Source organism: Pungitius pungitius, chromosome 11 (genome assembly GCF_949316345.1).
Source record: "Pungitius pungitius chromosome 11, fPunPun2.1, whole genome shotgun sequence".
NCBI lineage: Eukaryota > Metazoa > Chordata > Actinopteri > Perciformes > Gasterosteidae > Pungitius > Pungitius pungitius.
In genome coordinates, this window is record NC_084910.1 from 5,768,199 (window position 1) to 5,791,893 (window position 23,695).

At 43.2% G+C, this 23,695-nt stretch overlaps 2 protein-coding genes across 7 annotated transcripts in view; one reads left to right on the plus strand and one right to left on the minus strand.

The window, feature by feature from the left end:
* The first annotated feature begins 9,370 nt into the window (after positions 1 to 9,370).
* Positions 9,371 to 12,897, plus strand: LOC119198046 (uncharacterized protein C18orf19 homolog A-like). 4 transcript variants are annotated; one of them, XM_062565631.1, is made up of 4 exons: positions 9,371 to 9,525; positions 10,797 to 11,281; positions 11,467 to 11,578; positions 11,668 to 12,897. In XM_062565631.1, the coding sequence occupies exons 2-4, from the start codon at positions 10,863 to 10,865 to the stop codon at positions 11,977 to 11,979; spliced, it is 843 nt and encodes a 280-aa protein (XP_062421615.1). In that variant the 5' UTR covers positions 9,371 to 9,525; positions 10,797 to 10,862; the 3' UTR covers positions 11,980 to 12,897. The 4 variants fall into 4 exon arrangements, with proteins under 4 accessions (XP_062421615.1, XP_062421617.1, XP_037310770.1 ...); XM_062565633.1 differs by having other exon boundaries at positions 11,671 to 12,897; XM_037454873.2 differs by having other exon boundaries at positions 11,698 to 12,897.
* Positions 12,898 to 19,249: 6,352 nt separating this feature from the next.
* The window catches only part of ldlrad4b (low density lipoprotein receptor class A domain containing 4b), a 142,143-nt gene continuing 137,697 nt past the window's right edge, over positions 19,250 to 23,695 (minus strand). For all 3 annotated transcript variants that reach the window (XM_037453077.2, XM_037453076.2, XM_037453078.2), the window contains 2 exons: positions 23,258 to 23,308; positions 19,250 to 20,425 (listed from right to left, as the gene is read on the minus strand). In XM_037453077.2, coding sequence (XP_037308974.1) covers positions 19,841 to 20,425; positions 23,258 to 23,308 — 636 coding nt within the window. In that variant the 3' untranslated portion in view covers positions 19,250 to 19,840. The remainder of the gene's footprint in view (positions 20,426 to 23,257; positions 23,309 to 23,695) is intronic.

Sequence of the window (23,695 nt, forward strand, 5' to 3'; positions counted from 1 at the left end):
CCTTTACAGTATTATGTATTGGGAGACCCGAACACTGCTTCTCATTGATTTGCATCAGCACACATTGTGAGGCCGGAGCATTGTGAATGTCCGTGGTGTCCTTCGGTGACATAACCCAACAAGAATTAGGTTTATGAAGTCAATACATGTGTCTTTCCTGCCTTGAAGTACAACATACACACTTCACCAACATTTAAGATACATTTAATTGATTCTCACAGGAGGATACGTTACTCATGTTTGAGCGTCCCGAGTCTAATTACATCAGGGAGAGGCGATTGGAATTGAGCAGCCAAACCTTCCACTAATCTGTTTATCTATTTTAAAACAACTAAGGACCAAAGAACCACTGCAGCAATTAAATTATCTAATTGTGGAGGAAACACTTCAAGTGCTTTTTATTTTGGCTTTTCAGTTAGTGAGCAATCAAACCTCATTTTACCTTTCTATCTAGTTGTTTACTTTCCTGTCTTGCATCACTTTTATTAATAGAAAAGTGTGCCTCAGTTAAGGCAAAGCCACGATGGCTTTCATCAGGTTTGCAGGAAATAGAAGTTTCAGAAGATTCTTAACTGAAGAGCTTATTGAATTGAAAAGATTTGATTAAAAAAGAAAAATGCGCACTAGAAGCCCAGAAAGGTGACTGAGAAAAGTTTGTGCTTCTTCACCTTCTGTACAAGTGGCGTTGAATATATACTGATGGTGTCGATGAGAGACATGAGATCCTGGCTGATACTCGGTGTATCACAATACAGATTTAGTCCCATTCATATTGGTGTTGTATTAATATCTGTATGAAGTAGGGTTGTAACCATACCAAAATAATGACTTCTTATACTATACCTGCCAAAATATTACGATACTTGATACTTTCGATATGATACCACTAATAAGATACTGAAATATTTGTCTATGATAGTAATAAATAAAACACCTGTAACATTCCTACCCAGCTTTTTGAACACATAACAAATGTTATTCCTATTAGTATTAGCCAACAGCAAGATATTAATGAAAACAACATGTTAAATCATAGCATTGATTATACACGGCTATGTAGGACTATAGTCCGTATCTGACTATAGTTATTTCCATAATGGATGAATTACATCATTTTACAGATGTGTGTGTTTGAGGTGGGTTGGGTACATTAAAGATGGACACATAATTAAAGGGAAATGTTCCCCCTTTATTGAAAGCGACAATGGAAATTGCATCAAGTGTGTATTATTTGGTACAATTCTGTACAATGCTGGTTCATCTCCAACCTCGCCGACGGTAAATGGCGCATCTGTGACGCTATTCGAGTTTAGCCGCTAGCGTTCACCCCTACATGCAGCAAATAGCGTTGTTTTTTTAGCGTGAGACATTGGATGCGTGGCGTGAGTGTGTGTGAAAACATGCAAAAGCGTGTGTTTCACACAGTGAAACCGTGAGAGATGGCAGCCCTGACAACAACTTTCCTAACAGTCAAACATCAAGTGCAGCGCAAGACCAAGCAGACGTCCTCTTTTTGAGACCTAAATGCATAAAATAATAAATACTTTGTACCCAAAGTTATTTTTTTCAACAAGTCGAGGACGGTGCTAAACAACTCCTGCACATGAGGACATGTCTCCCTGAGATGACTCTGTGAGTGACGGCTGCCTGGTGCATGTGAGCTGGTTGCTGCTTTTTTAACAAGGTACCTGTACTAAAAATATTCTAAACCCTACCTTTATCAACGTATGGGTACATCGTGCAACATTAGTATGAAGTCAACAACGGACTCTCAAATCAAATAAAGATAATTGAATTATATCAACATATCAACATTTCTTTCAGTTTTTAACTTAAAATGGATGAATTTTAAATATAATAGTTATCTTTTAACTGAACTGTCCTACAGCTTTAAATTCAGCTGAATGAGCAGCTGACGCTGCACCGGCTAAAGAAGAAGTGCTCCTTTAAATCCGGTTCTAGAGCCAGTTTCTGGATACAATGGTGATTGGATACAGATCTGGGTTTATTTGACTCACAAATACTTGGCTTTGTAAATACACATGTGTTTTTCTGAAAATTATTCCAGCAGATATTTTAAAAGGCCAGTCTCCACCGGTGTTCCCCAAGTTTTCCCAAAGGTTTCAACATCCCAGGTGTCAGGACCGGACTCGGATGCAGAGGGTTGGCGTCTTTATTCGCTTCGTATATAAACATAAACGGCTATGAGCTATCAGCGTTTCTGCCGAAAATGAACAAACTAAAAACCTCTCTTCAACGAGGAAAACAAAAAGGCTTCGAAAGCACGCCAAGCTAAATCTAAGAAAACTCAAACAAAAGGTCACTTTTACACTGAGGAAAAACAAAAAGGGCTAATCGTTCCGAGACAAGCCAAGGTATAAATGAAGCCCGTGGCTGTGGCGAGGCTTAGATGAACACACGGTGGTACACTCAGGCACAAGACAAAGGGAGACGCAGGCTATAAGACACATGTAATGGGAAACAGGTGGACACAATCAGGGATCGGGGGAGACGATTTGACTGGTGACATGAGGAAGGGCAAGTGACCTGAAACGAGAGGAGGGTTACTACTTTCAAAATAAAACGGAATTGACAAGACCAAAACATGCAGACAAAACCCTAACTTGACCTCACCCTGTGACACCAGGCTGTTATCCCTGATATTGTCTCTTATTAGAGAGACATCAGAGTTGATACCCAAGCCTGTTCAATACTGATTTAATAGCTATTAGCTCAGTTACTCATCTGAAGTGAGTCAGGCAGCTACTGTCTGCGTAGGTGATGTCAAAGCGTTATAGCAGAGCATCAGGGCCAGCCAACCCAATGTGATCGGCTCCGTTTTAGTTTTATTAACTGACTACTGTCACTCCAGTAGAGGGATCCTCCTTGTTCATGAGTCTAAAGCTTGCAAACAAACACTACAAAATGACGTAATCACTGCAGACGCGTTGTGGGCAAAGGCAAGAGTTTGATCTCTTTCCTTTGATTGATTAACCTCAGAATATGTTGGCTGGAGTTTTCAGAAAACGCAAGTCTACATTTGAGTACATTTCCCGCAGCCACATCTAATTGTTCACAGGATATTCTGCCTTTGTTTCTTCATAATGAATTAAATACTCAACCTCTTTCTAAACAGGGCCAGAATAGAGCCAATAAAGTAGTTGATGACATTGTTGTCAAAGACTGTTCTTATCATCTGTTTCTTTGGACGGTACGCGAGTCGTGAGGAATGTTGCTCACGCTGCCGTCACTGCAACTGAGCTGCTTCTGGAAAAGAGCACAATGGTTTTATCACCATTCAAGCGGATGAAAACGACTGATATATATATATAACATTGTGTTTTCTCAATGCAGTATTGGACGTGGCATTGATTCAACAAGGTGCTGATGGATATTTGTGGGATGCACATCCAGGGCACTGGAAGTAGCCATCAGAGGATGGGTACATGGTGGCCATAAAGGGCTGGACATGGTCAGAAACAATGCTCAGGTAGGCCGTGGCATTCAAACGATACCCAATTGGCACTAAGGGGCCTAAAGTGTGCCAAGAAAACATCCCCCACACAACGGTTTGAAGATGGATGGATGTATGGATGGATATTCATATATATACATTATATTATACTGAATTGCCTGTGAGAGTAATAAAAATAAGATGTCAAAGTGTTATTTACTGCTTTCTTATGTTGGAATAATTATTAACTGCAAAGTAGTAATGAATTTTTGATACCTTAATTGTTTTGCATCAAATCAACCTGAGACGTTTGATGAAATTGACTAAATTGCCGTACCTAGATCCAGCTGCTGAATGTAGTTCAGGTTCAGGGTTTATTGAAAGACAAAAACAGCTGCCGCTCCACCTCGTCGGTTTGTGGAGGAAAGTATTAAGATCAGGGATCAGGAAACATTTATTCCCATGATATGTCAGACATACAAGGAATTTGACTTGACGGTTAGTGCAAAACAGACATTTAGACATTGGACAGCAAGTACAAATAGTGCAAGGAATAAAATAAAATATAATACAATAAAATATAATGATGACTTGGAGTCCTCGAATAATCTAAGCTGACCTATTCTACAGACAAAATCATTTTATATGATTATCAGGAATCAGGAACATTTATTACCAAAATATGTCAGATAAAAAGGAATTTTACTTTTATCTGATATTAAGTAATTTAAGCTTTAGATGACCATTCAAACGTTCAAAAGTCCACACTTAATTATCCTATTTTGTTGAACATCTTTACTGTCACCCTGGATTGAATTAACTTAACGGGCTGTGGAGAAGACGCGGCTGGTTCCAGTTCACATGATCTTGTCAGCAGTAACTCAAGATCAAAGGCAACGATTAGTCAGATCTCCTGGGGGGGCGTTGAGACGGAAACTGAGCCGCCCTCGAGGTCATTATGAGTCACTGCCCCTTCTTTTTTGGAAAGGCGTGACTGCTCGATCAGCTTGGCTTGTTGGTCTTGTCACAAGACGCTATGATATTCGACATGGTTGGTGTCTGGAGTAAGTGGAAGTTGAAGTGGAAGCACGTGGCACCGACTACTTAACGATCCGAACCGCTTCTCCACACTCGTTTGCAACGTTGAGTCCAATGTGAAACCGCTGGCTAAGGATGAACGTAAATATAGTCAAATGTGAGTCCTCGTTGGCGGTAATCTCCTCCAACACGCCACTCCGAGGTCACAAAACGCTGGAAGACGTTTTGGTCTGATTGGGTCTGAGGGACGGCATCCAACCCACTTTGGATGGACCAGAACTCATTTCAAAGGATCTGATCCATCATATCCATGACAACCCAGATGTAATAATAATAATAACTTTTTATTATTATAGCACCTTTCAAAGTTACAAAGTGCTTAACAATACACACACAAAAACACAATCAAGCAGTTTATAATGTCACATCTGTATGTCAAGTTGCGTTTTTGTCCTGACTCCACGGTTGTTTTTTGACTTCCTGTTTTATTTTGGAAACTAACTCCCTCTCGTTTCAGGTCCCTTGGGCTTCCTCATGTGTCACCAGTCTGATTGTCTCCCCTGATTCCTGATTGTGTCCACCTGTTCCCACACCTCCCTCATGTGTCCTTATAGTCTGCGTCGCCCCTTGTCCTGTGCCAGTGTGTCTTGTCCTTTTACCCTGCACACCAGCCCCACGTCAAGAGTCAAGTCCGGTGGAGATTCCCATGTAATTTTTGATCCCTGCTTTTTTTCCTCGTTAGAGATTTAGAGTTTTTGCCTTTTTGCCTTTTTGATTTTGATCGATTCCCTTGTGTCCTCGTGATTTAGAGTTTTTTTCCTTTTTGTGAAGAATAAAGGAATTGTCAGCTGAACCCTCTCTCTGCGTCCGAGTTCTTCTCCTCAGCCGCCATCCCCCTTGACATATAGCAAATAAGATCAAATCTGTCAAATATATGCAAAAGCAAGCTGGTAAAAGTGAGTCGTTAGAGATTTAAGAGAGGACACTGAATTTGCCTTGTCTCATTTTGCAAGGGAGTTCCATAGTTCAGTGACCAATCGAGAGCTTGACTGTTAATAAGGCCCTGCCTGATCAACCAGCTGCCTGATCTTTGCGTTCAGAGAAGATCATGTGAACTGGAACGAGTCCAACTTGACCCCCTCTCTGTTCTGTGTACATTAAACAGCAGTGGTCACAACTTGTGTGTCAACATCTGGTTGTGTTTCCTAGCACTGGGATTTGAGAGTAAGCCATCTCCGCTCATCGGTTGCTTTTCTCCGTATGATGCTGAAAGACAAGTGTGTGATGGGCAGGCAGAGGTAGCCGGGGTTGGAGCCAGCCATGACAATCACATTGTTGCAGGGCCAGTCAATACTCAAGAGGCATTTAAAGGGTTAATTCATTGTGTTTCGCCTTCAAGTCAGTGAATGAACCATGAGAAAGAAAGCCTTTCAAGTTTGTAAGACAATCGGTTCTAAATTCTTTCCCCAGTCGGTGCGAGGACACTGAAAAGGGTTTTCACAAGATTGTGTGTGATTTGTTCCAGAACCCAACCCAGGTTAAGAGTTGCTTTTGTTTTAAACCACACAGAACAATAGTCCCTCGTTGTTTGTGCCGCCCGGAAAGCCTTGTTTTTACTAGGCCATGTTTTACTATATTTACTATATTTTCTCTTATTTATTTATGTATTTTTCGTTTGAGCAAATCGGGTGAAAAGGTGAGCAGTTGATAAAATGAGCTACTGATGGATGAAAAAAAACATTATAGAAAAAAAAGTACAAATATTAATTATACAATTGAGGAATTATCCAGTGTCAAAACTTGCATCGGTGGCCTTGAAAAATATTTAAATTGAGTGAATCATGGTGGTCATGTATGACGTTTATGTGACACTAGAGAGGCCATAGCTGAAACAAGGAGTCATTTTACCCACACAACAATATGTCATGTGATGTCTCATCTGATTTCAGCTGATCAAAACTATCCAGAGCTCCAGGGAAGGTTTATCCCATTTTCAGGCCCTATTAACCCTACGATCACAAGACTTGCCTTTGTGCATGCTTCGACTTGGTGTGAAATGTATATAATATATATATACAACACAAAAAAACTGTATATGTCACAAGAAACTAGAAATGCCAAAGATATGTGCTTCGAAGGGTCCTAAAGTGTTTTAGTTATGTAGTTTGTCCTCCTAAGGGTACTAAACTTTAACAGTCAGAATACACATGATATCTTTCATATAACAAGCAAATACATGGTGAAAAGATTCACTTGATTTTTCATGGCAATTGTCATAGCTGAGTTTGATATATAAATCTGTAGTAGCATTGAACTGCAGCTTACAACCAAAGTACGTCCCAACATTCACACGTACAGCCATGACTCAAGCATTGGCTTGAACACAAAGTCTGGCTGATTTTCCCTGTATAGTTTATACCTTTGACTTTGTGTTAAAAAAAAAAAAATTTCAGCATAAATAAAATGCTTTTTTTTACATTCAAAACAAACTTCCTACACTCTGTATGTCCATCTTCTTCATCTTCATACCAACAGCATTTCATTATAAGAAAATGATCAAAACAACTGCAGCAGCCGGAAGCTGTTTTCTCTGATAACAAAGAATACTTGAGAGACATTTATTAAAAGAAAATCTTTGAAAGATTCAGCAGACATACAAGTAACAGCTGGGTGCTGCATTTAGTGAGCGTAGGAAAGAGCTGAAAGGAGAGTGAATATTGGACAGAAACATGTTTGTCACAAATAACGCCAATGCTGCCTCTTTGTCATTTGGACGTGTATATTGTCAACTGTTAGCATTATAGAAATAACGAGCTAGCCCCCTAACAGGGTTTTCGATTGCCAAAATAGCGGTGTGTGTCCATCTGCAGCACTGACAACGTGTTACAACAGAACAACAGTGATAATATAATCTCTGAAACTGAATGCTGAACAGCACTGTGGAACCTTTTATTCAAACGAGGTAGAAACATGAGAGACTTATTTCGATCCCATTGTGTCTGTCTGTCTAAACGACTTCCACAGAAATAATGTGTAAGAATGCATTCTCAAACTCCACGCTCACATTTATTAGACGGCCCCTTTTCAGATTGCACATCGCTCTTTGAGTTCCTGAGCCGTCGTCTGTCTCGCTCGGGGGAAATCCCACTGCAACATCAGCCTCCTTTATTAAGTAGTCCTTGTTCTTATTAGCCGCTGGAAAAATCTGAGGTCCAGCCAAAGTACAAACTGAAGAGGACACCATGGTTGTTTTCCTCTTCAACTAATTCCTGCAGACCACAACACACGATGCATTAGCATTGGGCATCTGACCACCAGCACAATCACATACTTCTTCTTACTGCCACCTCTGGGCCTCGACCAAAGCCTCTTCTGTCTCAAACGCGGACTATTCTTAGCGACTGGTTTTGAGGATGACAGCAAGACAGCGGAAGTGTTTTCTTTTCTGCTATTCTGTATGCTAAGGTAATTTAAAGATAGTTCAATAAGTTGAGCTGCATAAAGTGTCCCTAAGATGTACATTTGAAAAAATATGAAAACAACAATCATACTTGTGTTACGGATTGATTTTATAGAGGCTGCCACAGATTTTCTAGTTTAAAACAGATTGTTGCTTTCTTGGTCTCCCTGGGGACGTACAAGGTTGCACCCTCACACCTGGATAGTATTTAACTTCTTCAACGCTGCATTGCAAAGCCCAACCTGACAAGTTCCTCTTTACATCTGTGTATTTGTGTAGTACTCTCTGCCTGCTACAACACAATACTGTTAGTACATGCTGTACTAAAGGCTACATTTCTTCCAAGTAAAACTTTGATGCTTGTTATTGATCTGTTTAGTCTATATATCGGTTTATATTTCCAAGTGTATTGGTTGTTGTTTATGAAAGCCTCATTTACAAATCCGGTAGAAATGTAGCTACATGTAATAGAATTCTTTTCATTACTACAAACTACACTTGTACAATAATATTATCTGGTTGCTCATGTTACATACAAACATCAAATGTCTAAAGGGATGTTACAGTCATTGATGGAATTTCAGATCTGTAAGACTAGATTGATCAGAACCGTCCTCAGATCAGCAGAAGCCATCTATGGTGACTCTCGAAGCCTGGATGATGTGTGCCAGTCCCAGGTGGACTTGGAACTCACTTACACATAATGTATTTTTTGAGTTAACATCAACAACCCCATTTCAACCTCTCTGTCAGCAGACTGAGTGTCCAGTGTAACACTTGAATTTTAATCCCAGACGGTCATTTATTAAACCAAAAGAAATATGGGATTTATGATACCTGTAATTAAGGATAGATTGTGAGACTGTGACATTATAGCAATTAAACAGGCAACTGTATTCGCAGACGTAGGTTCTTAATTACGTGACTATTTGTTATGTTTTTAATCATATACTGGTCATTAGAAGGATTTTTACAGATCTTTGCCAGATAATATTTAGTCTCGTTGGAAGAATGAAACCAGATCGCCCTCTGCTGGTGTAAAAGATGTACTGCATCTAGGACTAGCTACACATGTATGAATATTATTATTGCACAAATCTTTGGGGTTAAATGATTCACAAACAGATTTTTGATGCATAGTATTTATGTGAGCGCCAGGCTATAGCCATTATAACTTATTTTAGCATTTTATGTCGTTGAGTGAAACCGAAATTTTTTAAAACCAAAAATATTAAAACGTATGTGTCAAAATATATGTCACTATACACCCGGTGGTAAAGGTCGCTTGTAGCACCAGAGACACTGAAAAGAAAGCGAATAATTAGACCTCGCGCTAGGCAGCTTGGGATATGGATTTCTTGCACGTCCCAGCTGCGATGCACACAACAATTTGTGAACTACATTTCCCATGATCCTCTGCGCAGTTGGTGTTACATGCTGCTCTCCACGCAGTGTGTGCTCTAGCCATAAATGTGGTCTTTGAATGACAAACAACCAGGGGACGTTCGCATGGCCCTCTGCATAAAGTGGCACGACTTTGACTTAACGTTAAATCCTACGCGCAACTTTCAACGTAAGTGTGATCGGCTTTCTTTTATTTGCTTGACTATGTCCGACTTGTATAGTGACAATTTGTGTTCCTTCTTGTGAGGGTTAGCAGTGCTGCTAGCTACAGCTAAGAGCTAACGTTAACTAGCTAGGGTCGGGCGTCAGAAGCCAAAGTTGGCAGCCGCTCGAGTCTGGCCTTAACAAGGCCACCTGCTACTCAGTGCCGAAAGAGGAACCCTGCTTCATTAGGAATACGCCGCTTTCCTTCTCCCCGTGGCATGTTCTTAGCAAACAAAGAACCAACAGCTTGCGTGCCCTCCAAAAAATAAAAAATGTCTAACGTCAACTATAGCCCAAAATAGATGCACGTGTAAAGCTAGCATCAGTCTAACTGTAGACTTCCGGTCGAAACTTTTACAATAAGCCATATTAAATCCCTTTCGCCTTTTTATTCTTTGAGTACTTTTATTGTGAAGTCAACGTTGGAGCTTCCGGTTGTTCCCAGCAGTATTTTGGCTAACGTTAGCCGCTACGAGGTTCACCAGAGGTTTCGTAACGGGAAAGGAAACGTCGTATTCTCGATTCGTAACAGCGTATCCACGCTAACGTCACCTTTTAAACGTACTCTTGTTTAATGGGAATTGAATCCCATTTTGAGACGGACATGCTTGTACTATGTTTATGAAACAGACACACTTTGACTGACTTGACTTCACGTGCTAACTGTATATTCATGATAACTAGCGTTAGGTAAGTTCTCCTGTGGTCACTTTCATAATCTGTTATCAATGAATGTATTGGAGATGACGTAACTAAAGCATGGAGGAATGTAACTTAAGTTAGGACACAGGCTCACACGCTTGTGAAACATACTGCTTTCAATTCTTTATCCGCGTCGCTAGCGCTTCACAATGACATTGATAAAGTTAACTTTTTCTAAAACAATAGGCTTTAATCTAAAACGAGAATCTAAAACTGATCAAGAGGTTAATGTACATTATCTAGCAAGGAAAATCATTGTAAATAAACTGCAATTCATCCATGGAATGCAGGCCCTTTAACTGCAGCAGTAGAGCAGTTTATATGGGGATGCTTCAGGGAGACTTTGAAGTCCTTCACATGAGTTTAGATTATATATTACGTACTTACTAATTAACAATGGTATTAGTCATTTCCCAATGCAGTATTGGACGATTAATTGATCAAATCATTTTTAGCAGCGGCACCAAATGTAAGAATGATGTCACTGCCTACATTTTGAGTTAATAGAATGTCGTACTTTGCCTCATCCCACAGTCTGTGGTTAAAGGTCCCAGCAGCAGAGAGGAGGTCGGGAGGAGTAGAGGAGCAGAGGAGGGGATAATGCAGCGCATCCTACACCTCGGGACTCTGCGCCGTTTGGCAGCAGCGCGGCCGGTACTGGTGGGCCTCACCGCCCCAGAGCCACCCGCTGCCTTTTGTTGCTGTGTCCTCCGACTGTCGCTGCCACACCCCACAGGGCGGAGCTGGCTGTCAACCACAGCCTCCAGCAATGTGGCACAGCAGCCGAAACGCCAGGAACCGCAAGAGGAGCCACAGTCCGGCTCCACGCCTCCAACCCAGGAGGTCCAGAAAGAGGATGCAGGGTTTGATGCCTTGGAGGTGGACCCTCTACAGGACAAGTCCATCGGTTTGGTCCAGAGGTTTAAGAGGACCTTCAAACAGTATGGGAAGGTGATGATCCCTGTACATCTCCTGACGTCCTCGGTCTGGTTTGGAACCTTCTATTATGCAGCTATGAAGTGAGTTGTTTTGAGTTGATAGCTTTCCATTATAGACTTACTGTTGCTTTGAATGAACGCGTCAGCAAAATGCTGAATGCTAAATGTAAACACTGTCAATAGATTTATTGTCTTTTGGAGGAAGAACTAACCCTATTATCTGCTGCGGAATTATAACCCCAACTACCTTGTTTTTTTTCTTCTAGGGGTGTGAATGTAGTACCCTTCCTGGAGTTTATAGGTTTCCCAGAGTCACTTGTCGGACTTTTGAGAAACTCTTCAAGTGGATACGCTCTGACTGCATACGCCATGTACAAGGTAATTTAATTACCTGCTAAACGCAGAAAAATTGTACCCAACAAGCTATTTGTGAGTGATGCATTCAGGCGCTTTGCTCTGCTGAACAGCAGGTGTGTTTTTCCTTTGTTTTCCTACAGATTGCAACCCCTGCTAGATATACAGCGACCCTGGGCGGCACGTCGCTATCTGTTCAGTATCTGCGCAAGCACGGCTACTTGTCCACACCACCGCCGGTCAAAGAATACATCCAGGACAGGATGGAGGAGACAAAGGAAAGATTTTCAGAAAGAATGGAGGAAACTAAAGAACTCTTCTCTGAGAAAATGGAAGAGACAAAGGACAAGCTCTCTGAGAAACTGCAGGGAACCAAAGACCGAGTCACAGAGGGGAAAGCCTTTTTTAGGAAGAAAAAGGAGTAGAGAGATGTGGGGCATCTGACTAAATGACCTTATTTTGATCTCATTTAGTAATCTGTGTTTGAGGGAAGTAAAGACGGCACTTGTAAGACTTTTCTGAAAGAAGAGCGCAACTTTGTACTACCTTGGTCCTAAAACTTCTCCTTGCACTTCTCAATTGTCAACTGTTGTCAATTTTGCCTTTCAAATCAAGTCTGTAGTTGTCCCACCAACATGCACTGTAAGTGTAGGCTAGATGGCAGCACTGCCACACTGGCTCAGTCCTCAGGCTGAGCAAAATAATGGGAAACTACATGGGAGAGAGCAGCACTCATTCTGCTGCTCTTTGGGAAAATAAAGCTTAAAGCTCATGGTTACCTGTCTAAGCCTTTCTGAAATGCTCTGTATCATTGCTTTTCTAATGTAATGACCTGAAAATTCATTTTATGATGTATTTTAATCCTAAAGCCCAAGCTAATATATTTAATTCTCTACATGTAAGCGCACAACCGGTAAGCCACTGCGAAGCTGCCATTTATCCCAGTGGTCACATGAAATGTCTTGGGCACTTGTTCTAAATGCACCAAATTCTTGTCAGTAATTCAAACAGATGTCTGGTGACAATCACAACTGAATAAAGTAAACTAATCATCCCTATTTGTGTGCTGAATGCAAAGGTTACATGGACCTGTGTTGGCACTCAAATCTTTAGATGGAGGTGATGCGTTTGTCCCATTTGACAGTGAATGGAAAAAAAAAAAAAATCTTAGTCTATACTTGAGTCTTGTTGAACTCTCAGATGCTCACACTTCGAGGTGTATGTGCTGCTGCACCCGGTCCAATATCACCAGAGACTCAGTGAACAGAGCAGACTGTTTAAAGCTGTACTTCCCAAACTGGGTGGCGTCATGATACTAATGCAAAATAAAAGTTTAAAAATCCCCCCCCTGGTGGACCAGCATCATTGTGTGGAGAACAACCAATGCGTTCTCAAACGTAAAAAGCCATAACAGAAAAATGTTTTTGTTGTGGGAGTTCTGCCCCCATGTGGGCAAAACAGTCACTGCAGCAAAGCAAGTTTTCTCTTTCTTTAAATACTCAACATATATTTGGATTATTCATTAGTCCTTTAAAGGTAACACAATCATAAAGTTATGATAAACTAACCACGATTTGTTTTGTTTAACATTTCCATTCTACCAACAACAAAACTGTTGAATAAGTTAAGTTGTGATGACATAATGAGCCCCTGAACAAAGATGCCACAAAAGGCCCACAATAGAAAGGGACCATGCCAGGTAACCTCACTTGTGTTACCTTCTATAATTCCTTTCAGCAGATCCGGAGAACTCATTTTGCACAATGTTAAAAATATGCTACATATAATCTAGACGGATTCCCTTTGATGACTTCTTTCCTTTGACATCCTCAAATTAAATGTTTGGGTAGAATGACATCACAACTACTGGACTGGTCTGCACAGAAATCTACTTTAATTCTCCCTTCTCCTGTTATCTCAATGTGCAATTTCAAGGTCCCCCCATATCAAATCATTTTCATGAATGTGTATTTTTTTTAAACAAAGAAAATACCCCTAAATGCTGTGTATACTTTTCACTGTGCTAGAGGGTCGGCAGCATAGCGCTTTGTTTTCTTAGCTGTCAGGGTCCAGATATGCTAAACAGATCGAAACCTCATGCTGCCAAACCCCCATTATGAACCTTATCTAAATGTAAATATGCGGGTATTGTTTGGTGGAACACCATGTGTGTGAGTTACAATGTCCTCTGCTGTCCAAACTAATGAGCAACTGTTTATGCAGTCAACAGCGCCTTGCCACAAACACCTGTCCGTCCTCCCACTGGGAGTAAGACACGGAGGACAGAGCGGCGCCGCTATTCCACTAAATATTACAGGTAAAGACAGCCTGTGTTCCTCAGGTGGGAGTCATTGGCTGAACACGACTCAAGTGTCAAGAAGCTTGTTGTCAAGGTCACATTCGTTGGAAAACTTGATCTTGTTTACTCCTCGATTTGGACGAGTTGGCAACTTCCAGTCCCAGGTTCACAAGGACGACAGCTCCCTCTCTCTCGGGATGGGTCTGGGGGGCGGGGGGTACTTTAAAGAGACAGCATCCACTGATACGGGGCTCGGGATGGATGGGTAAAGCCAGGACGATCACCCAGGAGGCAGTTGTTCATGTCCCATGTCATGTGACATGCTTAAAGCAGGTCACACAGCCGACCTCTGGCCTTCTGCTAAACCCAGCCACGTCTTTCCCTGTGACCACACGGGTGTGTTTCATACGTCTACAGGCCGGCCGTTCATGGTTGTAAAAAGTGCACCCCGCTGTCGGGGTAAGTAGAGCTGCCCTCACCCACTTTAGGTGGTGGGTCACACATGGACAGCAAAGGCTGACCTAAGGCGGTGGACATGGTTTTGACCTGCTAAACACGTTAGCATCCTGATGTTAGCATGTAGCTCAAAGCACATGGTGACAACATTTTACATCTAGTGCCAATGTTTGCTACATCACCCGTAGTCATTGTGTTTAGGATGGAGATGGTTTCAGTTGTAAAGCACGTTGGGATCCGTCATGCTGCTTTACTGCATCCGAGCCGACAAAACCTCACCACCCAGAGAAGACCAGGGGAGGGAAAAACACACTGACAGGACACCCGAGTCATCACTTTTAAAGTTTTATTCATTACGCTGCAGTTTGACTACAGCATAAGTACAAGCATAAAATCTTTGACTACAACAGCACTTAGAGCAACATTTTTTGATTTTTTTTTTCTAGTCTTTTCTGTAAAAGTATTGCAATAACAGACCTTAGGCCTAAAACCTATTACATCACAATTGCTTAAATAAAAAGAGGCAAAAAATACACAACAATTTTACCTCTGCGTGTTGGACACACATGTCTATATATATATAGATATATATATCTATATATATATATAGATATGTAGTTCAGCACAGAGGGGAGAGGAGTTTCGTAAATGAAGCAAACGGAAGATACAAAACCCATGATGGAAGCAGTCCTATGGTAACCGTGGAGACAGAGACAATACCAAACTGTTGAGTTGTTATTATTCTCATCACTATCAAAATATGCAACGATAAAAACAGCTACCTGTGGTCAGCAGTTGATTACAGACTTCTGAGAAGTGGAGAGAGCGGGCGGAGGGGCGGGTGGGGGGGGGGGGGGGGGGGGGGGGCGGGTTCGAATACAAATGAGTCCGAGCCCCAGTTAGTTTCTTCAAGCTAGTGCAGGAAACAAAGACAAAAAAAAAAAAGTTCTTTAAGGAGGCCCAGCGGCGCTGCAGCCAGAGTTACGATATAAGAGACTATTTTTCCAAATGAATCAAAACTGCACGACTGCAACATATTTGGTGCTTGAAGAGGAAAATGTACACAGTCTACAGATAAGAATGAACATGCTCTGTTATCGTACAGTTATTCTCCGTACATACTGTAAATAAACGACTGCAGGTTAAACGTGACGTTCGTTTCAATATATTGAGCCACATATAACATTTGCAATGTAAAAAAATAAAACGATAATAGTAATAATAGTAAGAAAGTTAAATGACAGATGGAACAGAATTCTTTCTTCTCTCACACGTCAGCGGTGCTCTTCAACTTTGGCAGATATACAAAATGACTGCTGAATGGTAACTAAAAGAAAAAAGGTCTAAGAGTACGACACAGGCTCCTTTCGTATTGGGAAGCTCTGACGGTCCCTCGTGTGCAGTGGTCATGTGATACGCACCCCCTCCCCCCCCCCCCCCCCAGTAGAAAATCTAAGCGGGCCGTCTGAAGTCGTGGCGTTAAACAGCAACTGACCAGTGCTTGCTTTTCTTTAAAAGAACTTTACATTTGTTAGTCGGTCGGGCTGAAAAAGAAAAACCACCAGCCGGGGTCCAAATGACGGCGAGCGCTGCGAAAAGCTTCCCATAAACAAGTGAATAATATCCTATCGCGACCCCTCCCTTAATACAGAAGTTATTTCATTCTTACCACTGACTGTTATTGATAGCAAAATATCAGTTAGTCAAGTAGTCAGTTGGATTTGCTTTGCAGCCATATTTTAAGCATACTTTGCAAACCAGGTTTTCTCATAAAAAAGGAAAGAGACAAAGCAACTTTTTTCTTTTTAACTGTAGGCGTTCACAAATTTGATGCTGCCTTCTTAAAATTCTTATATTGTCTATACATTATATTACATTATTCACATCTTTTTTGTGTGTGGTTTCTACCCATTGGGCAGGATATGTGCATAATATATTCAAGTTATATACAGCACCTTACAAACAAACAAAGAAAGACAGACTACTGAAAAAAGCACCGTTGGAAGTGAGGCACAACGAAGGTGGGAGCTTTTTTGAGTGCAAGTGTGGGTTCCTATGTCTGCTCCACACCCGGGCAAACTGCTGGTGGAAATGGCTTCAGCCGCCGCCGCCTCCGTCCGGCCCACCGGACGCCGCTTCTGCCTTTTTGTTGACGTGGAAACGGGCACCAAAATGTACAGCTGTGTGTGTGGCGCTGGGGTTAAACGGGTGTTTTCCAGGCGCGGGGCTGTAAGCTCAGGAGCGCGAGTGAGAAGCCCCGACGGGTCGTGACCTCCGTCCACCGGCTACGCCTGCGAGGGATTCCCAGCAGCAGTTTGACTGAGGTGTGGTCTGCTCAAACATGAACATTAGGCACCTTATTTACTCACGTAATAGTAACATGCAAAACCTCATTGTAGAAAACATAAAATTCATCTTTATATCCTCAATTTACAAGCTATGACTGCACAGATAGAACGAGGCGGCAAAGAGACCAGAGAGGAGGAGGAGGAGGAGGAGGAGGAGGAAGAGGAAACGTCTGTGCAGTCAAAGGCCAAAGTGTTGGGACAATTGTTTCTGTGTGTGTTTGGTGTGTCGCACAGAGGGAAAACACTTGTCTCAGTACTTATGCTTCTGACTGCAGAGGGTCGGGCTCTAGATTCCTAGTTCCGGATGAGTTTGCAGGACGAGATGGACGAAGGGAGGCGGAGAGGGAGGCGGGGTCATGAGAAGCAGCAGTAGCAACAATATAAGCAGTAGCAGCAACAGCAATAGCAGCAACGATGTAGTAACACACACAGACACACACACACACACACACACCACCAAAGATCTGATTAATTTGTCCCTGCTCCGTCTCTGAATGCTCGTTAATGTCGCATCAAGCAACTTCACACCGGCTGCAACTGGTGCCAGCGGAGAAGAAGTGGGAATGTCTCTAAAGATGGGGGCAGGAAATCATGAAGAGGATTAACAATGGGCTGACGTGCTAACGATGCACTTTGGGATGCCACGGCAGATTAGAATAGACGACTGTTTTTTTTTAAATTTTTTGTGCCATCAATCCCCCAAAAAGACGCAAACCAGCAGGGACTGATCCTACTAGCAGCTGCAGGTCTGCATTTTGGAATGTTGGTACTTCAACTACACTGCAAATTTCTCCCAATTTAACAAAGTCTTTTTATCTTATTAATGACTTTTTCTTTTACGTCACAATGTTCTTAACTGTTTTGAAATCTCCTTGCTTTGTGTTTGGATGGTTTTAATGGTTTTATGTGAAGCACTTTGAATTGCCACATTGTTGGAATGTGCTGTACAAATAAAATTGTATGTATGGTGTGTATCGAAGCTTTGGAACGCTGGTCTGCAGGTTTCTTGTCTTCTTGTTGGGGTTTGTTGACAGTAAGAAACGCCTGGAAGAGACACAAAGCCATAGGCCTCTTCGTTTGGATGTCTTAACAGCTTCTTCCTTTGCTTTGTTTGGTTGCATGGAGGGACAGAGAGCATGAAGAACACTGGACTATGCACCGCGACAACAACAACCAACATCATGCAGCTCTGGCTTGGTAATGATGTGGAAATATGAGCAGTGCCAAATAACAAAAATGTCCTTAAAAATCTAAGCTCAGAACTAGAAGTTAATTACTGAATCTCTCTCACTCACACACACACACACACACACACACACACGAAGTGCTTTTCTGTGTTTTAACCGGCTTTAACCAACACACACAAGGAAACTAGCACACTGTCGAACAAGGGCTCCACTTTAAAGGGCTTGGCGGACTCTGCTTCACTTCAACGTAACAGAAGAGGTGGAAGGTGTGGGAGGTGGGGGGTGCAGTGTAATCAAGCTTGAGGTTGGAAGGGGGCACTGGTGTTGAATGCAAACCAGATAAGGGAGGGACAGAGAAAAGCGCAAGAGCAGAGAAGGCAACAATGAGCAGAGAAAAAAGCTCAATTTTTAAAAATGTTTTTTTTTCTTCTACAAAAAAGGACCCATCATCCCTTAGCCCTTTGACTTCGACCTCAGACACTTTCTGGTTTAGAGCCTGATTGCTGTGCTGGCAGACGCAGACAGGAGTCTTCCCTTTGTGCCGTCCTGGCCTGTTGTATCTGTCTGTGTGTGTGTGTGTGTGTGTGTGTGTGTGTGTGTGTGTGTGTGTGTGTGTGTGTGTGTGTGTGTGTGTGTGTGTGTGTGTGTGTGTGTGTGTGTGTGTGTGTGTGTGTGTTAGAAACATGAAGACGGAGAGCCTTTTTTCTGTTTTGTGTTCGGGGGGGGGGTTGGGGTGGGGTGGGGTGTCATGTTCAGTGTGGTTGTTGGCAGAATGCACTGTGCATGTCGAGATGAGCGGTGAGAGGAGGGGAGGCGGGGCGTCAAGGTGCTCAGATGTCGGGGGAACAGAGTAGAAGAAGTGAAAGGTCCGCTGCGGCCGCGCTGCTGGGTGGACACTCAGATATGTTTTGCTGTTATTACTGTAACGGAGTTATGTTTTTCTTGGTTGACGTCACTTGTTAGCGCGGGGCGTGTTGGGCCTGGCCAAGCAGCTCTCTTTCTTTGTAAGACCTTAGGAGCTGCTGTGGCCCAGGAGAACCCATCTCCAAATCCTGTAAGAAAGAAAGAATGGAAGCGGGCGATATTGCGTCCACCCAGCAGGCCGGTCAGCAGGCCGAGTCCTTCCTGGAGCGTGAGCAGTACAAGGCTGTCCTCTTACTAAGTCTCACTATGTGGTGCAAGCAGACAGACGTTTTGTAGGCTGGGTACGAGTATATCTTGCTGTTTTCAAAAAACGGAAGGACATAAGCTTATAATACTTTTTTTGTTGTTGTTTTTTTGTGTTGCTCCCAACTGCTTAAAACAACTTTGGAGGCAAAGTTCAGTCAGTCAATCCATTCATGAAAAGGACAAAAGAAAAAAAAAAACAGAAAAAAGGACACATCATCATCATCACATAGCATCATTTCCCTCTTCTCTTTTACAACAAAAAGATAGTGCAACTTTTAGATAACTTTTTTTGTGTTTTGAATGTTAGAATGAGTCATCCCCCGCACAGACACTTTGCTTTGCTTCCTTGTGAACCTTGGCACTAAGATTTGGGTTTGTGAGTCTCTTGTTTTGTTCTCTATAAGTCCTTGATTCTCAGTTCTCGCTTTGTGCACAGATCCCGGTCCCAAAAAAAGAAAAACTCATGCTTAGTTCCACAGGTACAGAGCAGTCACCCAATGGAACGAAGAAAAAAGAAGCGCAAATTGTTAAATTTGTGCTAGCCGTTTCTTTCTCCTGAGGAGGGAGAAACCCTCTCCATGCAGTGGATACATCCTGCCCCAGCTGGGCCAGCTGTTTGAATGCCTCACATCAGGAAAGACACTGAAAGGAAACCAACTCCTAGTTCCTTTTTCCTTGTTTTGTTTAGTTGTGCATGGGAGTGTGGAGAGATGACGTGAGAGAGACAGAGAGAGAGAGGAAGGGAGAGAGAGAGAGAGAGACCACTGCTTACAGGTGATCTGGGGTGAATAGGAGAGGCAGCTTTCAGTCTGCCCTTCTCTTCTCTTCACACCAGGTCCTCCGGTTGGCCATCCTTGGCCTTGGCCGGTACTATTGTGCTTTCTGATTGGCTCTGCTGCTGGATCGTCCTGCTCCCTGGCCCCCCCACCCTCTGGTTATTGCTGTGCTGGTGTAGATAGAACGCCGAGCCGGGGTAGTGGCCCATCACCTCGCTGTAGGCTGGCGGGGGCCCCTCCATGCGCCCGTGGCTGCTGGAGTTGGTAGCGCTGATGCCCGAGTTACTGCTCGGTGGCCTCGGGCCGCCTCCTACCATCCCCCCCCCTCCTAACCCCACCCCTGACAGGCCGCCGCCACCCCCCATGTCGATCAAGTCACTGTCGTAGATGGTCCGGTTGGGCGGCGCCCTCACTGACTCGCGGTTGAGCTCCATCTGCTGCTCGGGGTCGCGGAGCTGCAGGGTGCAGGGCCCCTGATAGGGCGGTGGCTCCTCGCCATCCGACAGCGAGATTGTGGGCGGCAGGTCGATCTGGTGCTGCAGGTAGGGGTAGGTGGGCTGGAAGCGACTGAAGCGGTCACGCTGCATGAAGGAGGGAGCAGTAAAGCGATCCCTGGCATGGGGGGCATACAACACCTGAGAGGAGGAGAGACGAAGGAAGAAGGGATTACATACAATACCAAAATTTGATGTTCAATCCAGTAAGTAGTGTACATAATACTAATATATATTCTCCATTCTGGTGCTTGATTTGAACTTCATCAAGACATCTTTTCCACGTCTACCAATTTGTGTTAACAAGAAATGGAGGTGTACCTAACTAATTAAAAACACACACACACACACACACACACACACACACACACACACACACACACACCTCTCACAGAATTCAATATAAGGACTCCTGCCGTCCCCTTGCCCACCGCCCTCCCCTCTATCGGCTTAATTCCAAGGAATGATGATCCCGTTGCAGCAACAGCTCTCACCTATGAATCCCCAATTCATTATTAAAGACATAACCTTGTAATTACAGTGAAGGGAAAAAAGGGCCACATAGCCTTCAAGGATCAGACCACATCCAACATATTGGTTCCTCCTCCGGCCTCTGTCAGAGATGTTCACCTCAATTAACTCCACAGACTGCGACTGTGATTCATCACAGCTCTACTGTAGCGCAAGTCATTATCAGAGCGAGCTCATTTCAATTAGTAACTGTGCCTCTAATACTCAACCCCCACTGACAAGGCAGCATGGATGAAGAGACTAGACTGCAGGGAAAAACGTGTGTGTGTGTGTGTGGAGGGGGGGTAAAGGATTGGGGCAATTGAAATGGAGTCACAGAGAGAGAGAGAGAGAGAGAGAGAGAGAGAGAAAGCGGAACTGAAAGGATTAAAAAGAAAGGCTACTGAGATAAGGAGGGAGAGAGAGAGAGAGATAGACAGAGAGAGAGAGAGCTGTGAAGATAAAGACAAAGAAAAAGTATGAAGCCAGACTGACACACAGGCAGACAGAGGGAGGGAGGGGGGTGGGGGGAAAGGTGTATCACTGATAGAGGGAGCAGAGGCAGTGGAGCAGGGCACCACTCAGACGGCTGTCTAGACAGTGTCAGGGGAGGTGTTGCTGATTAATGACGCACCAAAAACGACCCTCCCCACCTCTTGTGCACGCACACACACACACACACACACACACACACACACACACGTTCTATCAGCCACCCACACTCGTTGGCTGCGTGTCCCTCTGTCTTTGTCGGCGACAGTGCTTCCGTCTCCCCTCACCTGCCGTCTCAATCCCCACCACCACCCCCCCCTCTATCTTCAGCTAACAGAAAAGGCTTTTATCTGGCAGCGTGATTAACCAAAGCCAAATTGGCGTGGTTGTTCTGGTGCAAAGTGGCCCTTAATGCCAACCCAAACTTGCCACAGACTGGGCGGCAGAACTTATCAAAGATACAGTCCATAGTGTTTCTGGTTGTCCCAGTGCACTTCCTCCCACCGTGCATCTGGCATGCACGGCTCCAAACAAACAGATCCCCGCCATTTGTTTGCGGTTCTGTGCTAGCGCGTCTTTGAGGACACGCCAAATGTGATTCGGTTTGGAGCACAGTGCCAGCCGTACCCGGTGCCACTTACGAGCTCCAATTCCTGGGTGATCAAATATTTACAAGCAAGCGAAATGCAAATGTCAGGATCTTTGTCCCATGATAGGATTCCTGGAACCACGAAACAATTAGAAATGAGCTCAGCCAACTGGGAAAGACAAGCTGGGAAGAGACCAGTAGGGAGATCCCTTTCTCTCTTTTTTGTTCATCTGGGTTGCCATATTCAGTCAGTACAAAGGAATGTAATAAAAAAGTAGTAAAACATTAAAAAGTAATCATAGTGTGAGTGCAAATTGTTACCTAGCTTTTTTCAAGTAAGTAACACTGATTTTCTCTTTCTAGTGTACTCTGCTTCATATTATAAATAATAATAATGATGTCTATAAAGACTGTTCCTGGCATCTAAATAAGGCACCGAAATCAGAGTTGCTATCCGGCCGTTAAAATATAATATAATTAAATATATTTTCTTGAATACATGTTTTCATACGTGGTTGTGATGTAGTGCTCACTTATGCGATCGTGAACGCTGCAATGGCTTTGTGATGCGTTTTGTAGATTTTCAGCAATATGTTTGTGAATGTGCTGCTGTTAGCTGGCAGGTTGTTTGGCTTCATGCACATACAGCAAGAAACTCTTCTAATCATTACGTTACACTGGGTATCTGAGTTAGTTAATGCAACTTTTGATATAGGAACACCAACTCCAAATATTTTACTAGAATAAGCAATTATTATGGAGATATAAACATAATCGAAGCACTTACAGTATTTTCATGAGAGATTTCACTTTTTGTGAGGCTTGGTTTTTGCCGCGTTCAACAATAACCCACGTGTCTGCGCCACAAACTGTACTGTTTAAACCGGAGGACCACAACAGCAATCTGTGATGCTATTGGCTGCCCTGATTGCTGCCCAATCGCGCTAGGAAATAAATAAATTATCGTTATAAATGTAAAACGTCACTGAAGACCTTTTCACAATCATTTTTAATGTTACAAATATTTGTCGGGGACCCCCCAAAATCTGAAAATAAATTCTTATAGGGGGTCCCTAATGACTTGTTCGGGACCTCCCTAGACCCCCCTCATTTCGAACCCTGCTTGAAACTAAACTAATCTTTACTGAGGGAATACATTCAAAAGAGAAAAAGTCATTTTAAACAACCAGAAGTGTCGCCCCCTGCTGGTCACTAGAGAGAATGCAGATGTAAGACTAACAGTGCTGGGACAATCGCACATTATCTAGATATTTTGGTTAAGTGTAGATGTAGCGCTGCTCCATATGCGTCCCCACAGTGAACAGGGCTTGGCTGGCTGGGGTTCAATGGGGAAAGAGGGGGCAGCATGGCGGCGGGCTTACCTCCGAGGCACCTTGTCGAGAGCTGCTGTCTGAAGGCCACAGACACCCGTCCTACACACAGAGACAGAAGAGACAAAGAAAAGAAAGAATAAGGATTTAAAGTCCCCTGATGGCTTACAAATCGGTCTGACGCTTCCCACATATTCATGTTCCTAACATATGAGTCATTACTAGCGTTTGAAGACGTGTTACACTCATGTTGGATTCATTTCACTGATGGGGGGGGGGGGGGGGGGTGAAAGCATAGACACTTGCTGTTTCCCTTCGTCTGCATTTAACTTGAGAACGTTTTCTAAAAGAGGGGCACAATAAAGAGAAAAGGGGGGAAAGGAGGGCCAACATGCTTGGGTCTTTGCTGTGGCTCTTTGTCACTTTCTTGTGTGGCATTGGCGGCTTTTCTTTGCCACAAGTGTGCCTCTGTTTGCATAATCCTTGTTT